This window comes from Mus musculus, chromosome 9, assembly GCF_000001635.26.
Source record: "Mus musculus strain C57BL/6J chromosome 9, GRCm38.p6 C57BL/6J".
Taxonomy (NCBI): domain Eukaryota; kingdom Metazoa; phylum Chordata; class Mammalia; order Rodentia; family Muridae; genus Mus; species Mus musculus.
The window spans coordinates 9695175-9707658 of record NC_000075.6 but is presented as its reverse complement, the minus strand read 5'-3'; the positions used below and the strand labels follow the sequence as shown (position 1 = coordinate 9707658).

The 12484-nt window shown below is 37.7% G+C and overlaps 1 protein-coding gene across 14 annotated transcripts in view; it reads left to right on the top strand.

The window, feature by feature from the left end:
* The window catches only part of Cntn5 (contactin 5), a 1270553-nt gene that overhangs the window by 1197117 nt on the left and 60952 nt on the right, over positions 1-12484 (top strand). For all 14 annotated transcript variants that reach the window (XR_003947896.1, XR_003947895.1, XM_017313363.2 and 11 more), the window contains 2 exons: positions 1549-1619; positions 2634-2868. Coding sequence is in view for 12 of the 14 variants with exons in the window: in XM_017313363.2 (XP_017168852.1) it covers positions 1549-1619; positions 2634-2868 (306 nt within the window). In the remaining 2 variants the exon portion in view is untranslated. The remainder of the gene's footprint in view (positions 1-1548; positions 1620-2633; positions 2869-12484) is intronic.

Below are 12484 nucleotides of genomic sequence, written 5' to 3'. Positions count from 1 at the left end.
CCACTGAGTAGCACACCATTCTCTGACATGATCACAAAAATTATCCTGTCAAAATTCAGTGAATCTCAGAAAGAAAAATAATCTTTAAAAAGGAATTGTAAGAATGACTAGGAGGGGTAGGCCTCAAACCAGCGTCCATGGGATTATAGCAATCAGAATGAACCATATGCATGCATGAAAGTGTAGAAGAAAAATTCAAAACAAGCTTTTAAATATGTATGTTAATAAGTGATTTCCTTGGTTTCATATTAACTAGGACATATTAACTATTGTCTAAATACTTTCTTTTCTTCTTCATTGAAACCGTGTACTCTCTTATAACAAGGTAAAAGCAAATTTCAGATACTTCTGATGGAATCCACATCAATGAACTCAATAGACGAATAACCTGCAGAATGCATGTGGCTGTCAAAGAAAACCATGCAGAACTGCTAAACTTTGTATAGTCTGGTAGTAATCATATTAGCAAGTACTTGAACAAGAGAAGAATTATGTCTGAGGAGAAAGCCCAAGGCCAATCAGCCCAAGCCTGGTTGCACAAAAGTTATTGATTTTAGTATAGATCATTATATATTCATAGGCTTTTCTTACCAACTTTCCTGGTCCAAGAATTCTTTATTTTACCTTTCTAGTACTGCAATATATTGGGCTTCAGGTTTTTCATAGTATATAAAATGTTGTATAAAAAATCTATACTAGTAATTAACAGCTTTTCATTCCAAAGTAATGTATAGTAGTAGATTTAGTGTTTATGTGAATATCAATATTATCTTAAGTACATGCTGGGATACAAAGGCAAGACTGAAGTATAAAATTGCCAATGCACCTACAGAGCCTGGAAATGATTTCTTTTAATAGTTTTCTTCATTTAACTGCCCTTCATTTGAACATACTTTCATTCAGCTGTAGATTTTGTAGTTTGGTGCAGTGAAGGGGAAATTTATTTCTCTGACAGGTTTATTCTTTTAATCACTATTTATTTGTAGACCTTGCATCAAGTGAGTCTGTATTTGCAGTGGCAGAAAGGTTGATATTGACAGTTGCCTATTCATTTAAGTGCATTCTCTTAAGTATTGTGCGTATGTTTCCTTAAACTGGAGCTTCCTGAGATAATGCTGCTATGGACCTGGAGAATTTCCCAGAACCTTTGTAGATGCAGGGATTATAAGAAGAAATAAAACAGTGGCAAAGAGAAGAATTGAGAACAATTTAAAGAGTAAAATTTGCTCAATCATCAGTAAATAATCTTAACTTTGGTGTTAGTTATAATTTATTTATATTATATATTATAGATATCAAGTAATATATAATATATAATAAATATTATAGATATCAAGTGAACATATATAGATGTATCACCAAGCTGTCCCAGAAAGCAAGATATCTATAATATATTTTGCCTCAATATTAATATGATAAATCTATCTTAAAGCAAATATTTGACTCATTTGCAAGTTCTACCAAATTTAATTCAGGTGGTAATGGGCTGAGGTTAGGGAAATTACACATGTATTCATTTTCTTCAGCCTCCATGCATTTTATCCACAGTTCCAAAGACGGCACCCAGCAACGTGAGTGGAAGAAGTGGAAGAAGGCATGAGTTGGTCATTGCCTGGGAGGTAAAAATGATGTCTTTACAAGTATCAGGATGGGTTGTTTGCTTAGAAGCTAAGGCTATGCATGGAGAACATGTCCTGGTATAAGACTAGATGTTTCTGTTTGAATGAAGAAGCAGTATGGGAATCCACTACTCAGATGACCATGGCCCAGGTAAATCCCCCTCATCCTTACCCAGACCCATCCCTTTCATAAGTAAAACCATATGTCTTTTCTCCGTATTTCTGCCAGGGTACTTATTTCCCAACATCTGACCTCTGTTGATCCTCTTCTATGAACTTCATTTAATAGATTTTATCTCTTCCTTTACTCAGATTGTAGTTTTTTTTTAAATTGGAATTCAAGTTAAAAAGGTTACTTACCACATAATTTCTGGCTATCTACAATGCTTTGTACACTCTGCTACTCAGGGACTGGTGACTTCACACCATTGGCTTGTCAATATGTTTACTTCCATCTGTAATATGTCATTGAAATGTTTAAGCAAATTTAAATGTAAGCCATATGTAGCATGAGAACTTTAAAAAATTGACAGTCCAGGTTGGATGTTTGTTTCCTTGTTTTTCCAATTAGGAAAACACAGACACTGAAGAAAAGAACACTGAAGATCGGTCACACATTAACCTCTTTAATTTAATCTGCAGACCACTCTGCAGAGCATTAACTAGAGATGCCAGGCTTGCATCCTAATCATGACAGCTTTCTCTAGCATGCTCAGCTCTACAGTAGAGTCCACAGATATTCAGCTCATATACATGACTATTTGGAGTACATTTATTTCACCTCATGAGTTTCCAATACTTTTGTGTGTTTCCTTAGATACCAACAGATAAAATTCCATTTTTTATCTTGTATCTCTAAAGCCAAAGTACATGTGCTGTCTTAGCTTTCAGTCTATAAAAAATTCTGAGATCTTTTTCCATAGTATTCTGTAACTCTGCAAAGCTAAGCATTAAGAGGATAGTGTTCCTCAGCCAGTTATTTTTTGGATTATTAACTGTGTTATCCTTCTTTAGCCAGTATCAGAAGAGTTTCAGAATGGGGAAGGCTTCGGCTACATAGTGGCATTCAGACCTAATGGAACACGTGGCTGGAAGGAGAAAATGGTTACGTCTTCGGAGGCGTCCAAGTTCATTTACCGAGATGAAAGTGTCCCTCCTCTCACACCCTTTGAGGTCAAAGTTGGTGTTTATAATAATAAAGGTGATGGGCCTTTCAGCCAGATCGTAGTCATCTGTTCAGCTGAGGGAGGTCAGTGTCTTTATCCTTCCCTTTTATATGTCAATATTGTATTTTGTCATTTAATGAGATATGGTGTGCATGTTTTAGAAAATGCCCGTTAGCCAAAGATTGAAAATCTAACTCATAATCCCATTATTCTTGTTAAATGCAGCTAGTGAGACTTTTCCAAAATTCATCATTTTAAAAACTTAGTCTGCATATGTTGATTTATGTTTTTTTGTTCACTAATAATAAATGACCAGCATATTCCATCATGTGAATAATATCAGTAATCTATATAGTGTATGATATTTTCTCTGGTTATTTTAGTGTGTGTGTGTGTGTGTGTGTGTGTGTGTGTGTGTGTGTGTGTGTGTGTGTATGTGTTCTTGAGCAAATGAAACTAAAAAGAAAGTGAAACTGAAGAGTAGATAAGCAAAGGAGCCTGTGAAAGATTAAGCATCTCTTAATTAAATCTCAAGAATTGAATGCGCGTCTCTCCACTAGTCCTTGATTTTCCTATAGCACATGGTCATAAAGTGCATGAGCTCATTCTTCTCTTACATACCTGCCTGGGGTAGAATCTAGAGAGTAAGTGTGCTCACTTTCCAAAGAATGAACTGAAAAACAGAAAGTCTTTATAGGTACTGTAGCTAAACCACAAAATCAACTTCTGCTATCAAGGTCCTAAGTCTCTTTAAGCTTAAATATAAAATTGCAATCTTCTGAAAAAGATAGTGAGGAAGATCTTAGCTTTCTTCCTATTCCTATTCATGTGGAGAATTCAACGGACCTGCTAAAGTAAAAATATAAGAATAATTCAAAAGAAAATATTGCACAAAGGCAACAGCTGTTTGACCTTTCAAATAAGCAAGATCGACACTAACTGAGCCGGGTGATTCATTCATGCCCATGTGAATAGCTCAGAAGAATTTCTAATTGGTTTGATGCTGGGAGCTTCATGGGAAGAAATAAATTAGGTCATTTGAATGTAGAAAAACAAAGGTAGCACTTGATTTATATAAGATACACTTTCAAATAAAAGCTGCCATGCACCTTTGTAATTCGGGGTGAAGCTGTGAAGCTGAGCAAAACTTTATTCTAAGGGAACAATAGCTAGGAAGGTGTAGAATCAAGTAAAAAACTAAAGGCGTTCCCTGAGATTTTCATGTACTTACTACTTTAGATTGTGTTAGATACAGCCAAGCTTTCTCTGTGTTTGTGTATGTATAAGTGAAAGGGGGAGGGGGAGGGACAGAGAAAGAGGGAGGTAGGGAGGAAGGAGAATAGGGAGAGAAAAGGGAGAAGGAAAGAAAGAGGGGAAGAGAGAGAGAGAAAGGAAGGGAGAGACTTATCTAATTTAACCCTTTTTAAATGAGTTTGAGGTCAGAATTTGAAGCCCAAGTCTACTTTTCAGAAGACTCAGTCTTGGGGAGCCTGAGAAGTATACCCAGATCCATATTACTAAAGACAGACTTGTGGAGTATACAGGAAGTGGTACCTCTGGGTTTTCTTCTTTTTTTTTTTAATTAGGTATTTTCCTCGTTTACATTTTCAATGCTATCCCAAAGGTCCCCCATACCCCCCCCCCAATCCCCTACCCACCCACTTCCCCTTTTTGGCCCTGGCGTTCCCCTGTACTGGGGCATATAAAGTTTGCAAGTCCAATGGGCCTCTCTTTGCAGTGATGGCCGACTAGGCCATCTTTTGATACATATGCAGCTAAAGACAAGAGCTCCCGGGTACTGGTTAGTTCATATTGTTGTTCCACCTATAGGGTTGCAGTTCCCTTTACCTCCTTGGGTAATTTCTCTAGCTCCTCCATTAGGGGCCGTGTGACCCATCCAATAGCTGACTGTGATCATCCACTTCTGTGTTTGCTAGGCCCCGGCATAGTCTCACAAGAGAGAGCTATATCTGGGTCCTTTCAGCAAAATCTTGCTAGTGTATGCAATGGTGTCAGCATTTGGAAGCTGATTATGGGATGGATCCCTGCATATGGCAATCACTAGATGGTCCATCCTTTCGTCACAGCTCCAAATTTTGTCTCTGTAACTCCTTCCATGGGTGTTTTGTTCCCATTTCTAAGAAAGGGTAAAGTGTCCACACTTTGGTCTTTGTTCTTCTTGAAATACAACCTCTGGGTTTTCCTACCACCTCCCCTACAGTATAGGAATCACAGTATATGCGTTGGGCCTGGAGAAATGGATCACCAGTTTAAAAGAGCATCCTGCTTTCACAGATAGCCCACCTCTGATGGCTCACAAGCCCCTGTAACCCTAGCTCTGGCTTCAAGGGATCTGATTCTTTCTTCTGTTCTAAACTCAAGCACATATACCCACACACCTATATGTATGTCTACAGAGTTTGAGGCCAGACTGCCCTACAGAGTGAGTTCCAAGACGGCCAGGGATATACAGAGAAACCTTGTCAAAAAATAAATAAAAAAATAAAACAATTCTACAAATAATAACAAGGAAATAAAGCTTTTCCTTTTAAACATCTTACTGGGAATATGGACATATATATGATTTTTCACTCCAAACAGCTGTTTGGTAGTGTGTATCTTGCCGGAAAGTACACAGCACTATTGTTTTAAATTTCCTTCAAAGTAATTACCAAGCACATGGCAACAGAGCTCACAGTGAGTCACAGAAATTTGAAAAGATGCCTTGTTTGTAGTGTCAGGGTTGCCTTTTACAACATAATTTTATACATTTCTTTTACTTTAGCTTTGAAATTAAATTATAGCAGTCTTCTGCATTCCCTTTTTCTTTTATTTTCTTTCTTTTCTTCTTTCTTTTTCTCTCTCTTCTTCCTTCCTTTTTCTGTCTCTCTTTCTTTCTTTCTCTCTTTCTTTCTCTCTCTCTTTCTTTCTTTCTTTCTTTCTTCCTTTCTTCCTTTCTTCCTTTCTTCCTTTCTTCCTTTCTTCATTTTCTTTATCATTTTTGGTCTATGTGTCTTTAAACTTGAAATTGCTTGACTTTGGCACTTTTTCTTTCAAGTCAGATAAAACATTCATACTTCCTTTCAAAGACACTGAGGTTATTCCTATAAAATATTTCACTGTTATACTTTATTTAACAATGAAACTATGAAAGATGCCAGTTGTTCAGTATGAACAAGCTAACTTTCCTCTGATTGCAAGTTCTGAATTTTATCATGAATTAAATTTACAAAATTGGACAAAAAAATGACAAAATTTTTGCCTGATAGTTTGCATCTTTAAATCACATCTGTCAAAAAAGAGTAGAACAAATGGCTGGAAGAGCCAGCTAACTTCATGTGCAGCCACACTATGTGATCTTAAGTAAATTGTCTGACCTTCTTTTACATAGCAGAGAAGTCGGACACTTCTGGAATGCTCACGATGCAAAAGCTAAATGTCCATGTGTTTGCTCTCTATTCGGAAATATTCTTTTAAATAATTACTGCAATGGAATAATAATAGCAGTTCAACATTTATTATGTAGTCAAAAGTGAAATAACATGCACTGTATTTTAACTGCTTGGCAAATGGTTTTGTTTGAACAAGAGTGACCATTTCAAAGATGTAATGCCACCAGTCAAGTCTCTAGGCCAGAAGGATCATGAGTTCATAGCCCACCTAGGCTCTGTAGTGAGACTATCTAAAGCAAAACTACTTATCCATATGTGGGTGTGTACATTCCTCTAATGCTTTTTGTTTGTTTGTTTGTTTGTTTTCTTTCAAGAAAGTCTACAGGAGTACAAATGAGTATTATGTCATTGAAATCAAAGTTTCACCTATATTTGACCCATTAAAAGGAATCACTTTTACTGACTTTACCTAAATTACTTGAGGGTTGAATTGACTCTCACACTTTGGAGATTAACTGTTTCTCTCAAGTACAATCAGGGATGTTCCAGTTAACACCTTTGAGCCTTTGGGACCTTTCAGTATTTTCGTAGTGGAAGTAGCAAGGTTCTGATAGTGCTAAATGGCCACTGACGTGAGCCTGGAGATCAATTTGCCTGCCAAGATTTCCACAGGGATCTTTTATATAAATCACTCTTCCAACATTGAAACCAAGGAAGAATGGTGTATCCTTAACCCTGCTTCTACTATTGATCTTTAAGATATGATGCAATCTTATTTCAGAAGCAAACTCATATATTTTTTTAAAGAATTGCAGAGTTCTGATGTCGTTGATATTAAAATGCATGATAAAATTGGGTGAGGCTGCACATGCCTATACTCCCAGAACTTGAGGAAAGAGGATTAAAAGTTGGCGGCCAGCCTGACCTATTAACAATTGCTGGAAGGACAGAGAGATCACTCAGCAGTGAGAAGCATGGACTCTTCTTACCGAGGACCCTAGCTCATTTTTCAGATTGAACCCACATCAGATAGCTGACAACTTCATGTAACTCAGGGTTTAGAGGACCTCTGGTCTCCTTGGGTACTACACTTAGATGCACAACCCCCCAATAAAAAAATACCTGTATACGCACAATTTTAAAATGATTTAAATTAAAAATAATAACAAACAATAGCCAAAGGCTTAGTAAAACTGTCTTTAAAGTGATTTCTGTTCAAGATAAAAATACACATTTTTTTTTGTAATTTGAGAAATATTTCATAATACAACACAAATCTATTTGTTCTTAGCTGCTCATTACTCAAAGTCTGGGTAAGAAGAGACTGAGCATCCAATTAGATCCATTAGGAAAAGAAATTCATTCCATGGTCTTTAATCACAGATTAAAACATTTATTTTAATGTTATTAAGTTTTTTCTAGTATTTGGGGCTTTTGCCTCTTCAGGTGAATTTCATGGCTCTTGTTTTTATTAAAGTCCAGAATTCTCTCATCACCTGAAAAAACTGATTTGCAGTTATCCCTTAAAAACAGAGCAACCAAGGCTCAAATGAAAGCCCAGTGCTCACAAGGTGCCATTCTCCAGATCAGCTCTTAGCTGAAACTGAGCTCAATGGGATTTATGTAAAGTCAGAAATTAATAAATTGGCATATTAGTTATAAAATGCAAGGAATAACTACCTGACTGTGCTGGGTGATCCATTTGGATTAGTGACTATAAATGTTCAACGGCAGCTGTCTTCAAACTGAATTTTAACTAATGAAACCATAACCCTTCTTCCACCAAGTTTATTAGAGTCCCCTTTGATTAATGCTGCCACTAACCTTCCTGGGAAGTCAGATGTACAATCAATATATTACAAGCACATCCTCCCAAATCACTAGGAGGACTCCAGCTGCTGGCTCACTTAACACACATATATCATCTAAATTTATATTCATGATAATTCTGTTCCAAATTTTAATCTAACTGGTTCTGAAATCTATCAATGAGTGTGTCCATGACATTACTGTCCCCAAACTAGAGTAGAGGAGCTATCCACAGACTACATCTCATCCTAAACAAGAGAATAAGAGCTTTTCACTTCTCTGTCTACAGACAGAACATAGTGTAATTGTACAAATTAGATCCAGAACTTTCATCCAATTACTTGAGTTCAAGTCAATAGTAGACATTGTTTTTGTTTTTGTTTAAAATCTTGTGATATACAAGGGTGAGTTTTGAAAATGCTTAATCATGACATGACCTATCAGGAGCCTTGTACAACTTGGTTCAAAGTTACCAAGAATTCCATGCAATAAGAATGACGGCTATTGCATATGCCTATAGCAGAGTCCAATAGGCAGTCTCTAGCTTTCTGTAGTTTCTGTAAACACTTAAAAGTAGAGGGCTCAAGTCAGGATTCCAATATCAAAATGTGAAAAGGGTTAGTAGTTAAAAGGCAGTGGAAGAAAGCAAGACCCAAGGCAGAAATAGAGATGGTGACTCAATTGATAAGGTACCTACCACCCATGAATGAGGACCTGAGTTCAGATTCTCAGCACCCACATAAAGGTCAAACATGATGGCATGTATCTACAGTTGTCACATTGGGGATATAGAGACAGAAGAATCCCTGGGGCTCACTGGGTAGCCAATCTAACCAATTGATGAGCTTCAAATTCAGTATAAATCCTATCTCAAAAATTAATGTGGATTGGACTATGTGATGACAAGCAGATAAAATCACTTTCAGAGCAAGCCTCGGGACCTGAGTTTGATATCCAATACAGAAAGGGAGAACCAGTTCTCAGAAGCTGCCCTCTACTATCAGTGTGAATGCACACATGCGCAAACACACACACACACACACACACACACACACACACACACCATGTACTTACACATACACATGATGACCAATGAAAAGCATAAGATGGAAAGGAATACAGGAAAACCCTCCCCCTCAACTTGGGGCCCTATACCCATCCACATGACACATGCATATATGTAATCACATATGCCATGAGCACATACATATAGAAAATTGAAGCACTTTTGGAAAACAAGGACAGATATCATATGTGTATAGCCAAGTATACCAACAGCACCATGGAACCAGAGTTTCTACCTGGATTAAAACCATCCCTCTACCATTTAGCAGATGTGATGGCTTTCATCGTCTCCCTATCCCTCTTTGAAAAGTAATTACATAATATTTAATAGTATTAAAGAGTGAGTTAATACATATCTGGAAATAACAAGTCTGGGAACATAGTAGCAAATCCTTTTCATAAAGAGTCAGTATGACTGGGGCTGAAGAGATGGCTCAGTTGTTAAGCACCCTGGTTGCTCTTTCAGAGGTCTGAGTTCAATTGCCAGCAACCACATGGTGGCTCACAACCACCTGTAATGGAATTACAGACTCCCTCATCTGGTGTACATGAAACAGAACACTCATATATATTAAATAAATAAGTATTTAGAAGAAAGAATCAATTATGACTAGTGAGTGATGGGCTGAGAAGGTAGATCAGAGGTTAAAGAGCTTGCTACCAGAGAAGAAGGCCACAGTCCAAATGTCTAGAATGAACATAAATAGTTGTAATTCTAGTCGTTGAGGACAGAGGCAGAATATCTCTGGAGCAAGATGGCAGCCAGGGCAAGCTCTGGGTTCAACTGAGAGTCTCTGCCTCAGATGGTAAGTTTAAAAAATGATAGAGGCAAATTTCTGATACCAACCTCAGACCCTCATACAAATGTGCACCTGCATACATACACAATACACAATACATACACACTACACATATAAATGAGACACAGAAGAGAAAATGAGAGCAAGTCATTAACAAATTTAAAACAGTGAAGTTGCACTTTTGGAAGCAGAACTTTGAATAAAGCAACATTTCCCCCTCAAAAAGTCTAGAAATTTTTAATTTTGTAGAATAAATGAAGTTGACATATTGTCTTACATCAATTTGCTAAAATACCACAAGCTTGCTGAGCATGTACTCCTGACTTCTGGTGCAGGCGATTTTCTCAAAGTCTCTCTATGGAGATGCTCTCTCACGCAATTGCAGTGGACTTCCAGACAGGACAGGAGATGCCAGCCCTCTGGGATCCAGTCAGGTCTGCTATCCAGTCAGTTATTCTGGTCTGCAGATGAACACTTTGTCCACTCAGCTCTAAGCACTACATAGTTTGGAATAACCTGGCTGAGGGCTTGCTTTTTCCCATTCTGAAACTCTGGCTCAGTTCAGCATGGATGGGCCGTAGATGTTGTTTTGATCTAGAAGGTGAACTGATTTAAGGCAGCTTGTCAGTGCTCATTCAAGTGATATGACTGGCCACAGTCCCGCATCAGCGTCTGTGACTCATCATGATGGGGTCTGACCTGAATTTAAAAACCTCGAAGTTTGTCAGTGAAATTAAAGTTCTTGTTTAGGAAGCAGTTGCTAACCATCTCTTGTGTTTTTTTTTCAATCTTCTATGTTTTACATTTAATTTTCCAATTTGAGATATATTTAAATGTGTCTAGTGCTCATGAAAGCTAACAGGGAAATAACTTCTCTCCAGAGATAAAGAGCGATAGAAGGCTGCCAGCAACCATGTGTTTTTCTGCTTCAGAAATTATTTATCCCTCTGCAGTCTTCTCTGACAAAGAGGTAATTGCCTCAGTAATATAAAAGCAGATAGAAAGCATTTGGCATGTGAATCACTGCAAAGCATTCATTCTGAGAACTGACACAGTGGCAGAATGGCTGCTCTCAAATGACTCCTACCCAAACCAGAATGACTTGGTCCTGTGTGCCTCTAAACCGCCAGCATCCCCTTTCTTTAACAACAGAAGTGAAACGTTAAACTCCTGTTAAACAGCTTAACAAATCTACCACACATCTGCTAGTGGTGGTTCTAGAATGAGATAGAAACTCTTCTCTTTTAAGAAAAAAATTAATAGATGAAGAATACATTGTAAAGTAGTATGGAGCACAAGACTTCCAAAGCAAACAGAAAGGATGTTTAGTGGTTATCAGAATGAGGAACCACAATTGATGCAGTACAGGAATCAATGTTAACTTGTGTGTGAAAAATCAAATAAATTTACCAAAGTACTTTTGAATTGGTTCAACTATAGCATGTGGAGTATTGTTTTAGATTTATTTTTAAGTGTATATGTGGGAGGGGTAGTAGGGGGAGATTCACTCCCTCTGTCATGTGTGTGTGTGTCAGTGTGTGTGTCTGTGTGTCTGTGTGTGTGTCTGTGTGTGTGTGTGTGTGTGTGAGTGTGTGTGTGCACACGAACATGCACACAAGGTACTTAAGGGATCCAGAGGAAGATGTCAGACTTCCTGGGGCTAGAATTGTGGGGAGCTGTGAGAAAGCTGGTTTAGGTACTGAGAACCAAACTCAGATCCTCCTTAAGCAGTCCATGCACGTCACCAAAACGTCAGCTCTCCAGTCCTAGCATGGGAATTCTAACACAAGATTTACCAAACCACTGCTTCCTACAAATATAAATGCTTGAAAAAGTCTTTTATAGACTTATTTCACAGCAATGATAAATTTGGGGGTGGGTTTTTTGTTTGTTTGTTTGCTTGCTTGCTTAGAGATGGCTCTGTTATATACCAAGCTGGCCAAGAACTCGCTGTGTGTCCAATCTTGAACTTGGATCATCCAGACTTTATTTTTCCATTGGGATTACATAGTTATATCCTAGGCATGGGACTGGTATCTGTAATCGTAATAGTCACAGTCACACAGATAGCTATGCAACTACATTATCATAGCTAAAGACAGATTTCAGACAATGATTATACTTATCGCAGACCCTTCATAATGCCTTTAGAAAGATGTTCCTTAGAACTGTGTCTTCGTCTGTCCTATGGTTTTCTGAAACTGGGGTCAGTAGCACGGGTCAGGGGGTGGAGATTATTTTGAAGTTACTACAAAAGTCTTTCCAATTTTTGTAGCATAGGATGTTTTTAAATATAATAATCTGTATAGAACTGTTAGACCTAATCTGTGACCTTCATACTTCCATTTCAGTTAACATGTGTTTGTGATAGTATTTATGATTCAGCCATGTCAAAGCTAGAAACATTTCCTTGCTCATATAGCATGTGGTGTCAAAGAAAATGCACTTCTTGATAGATGTCAGTCAGACATTGTGTATTATAAAAAATGGTGTGGAAGGTCACTGAGCATGGAAACAAATGGAGAGGTGGCCTTGAGCAGCAGCCACGAAATGTTCAGGGACTTTCTAGTCAGCCTGCACCTGCCACAAAAGGCAATGGATGCCTTTAAAATATCAGGATACATAACACATTT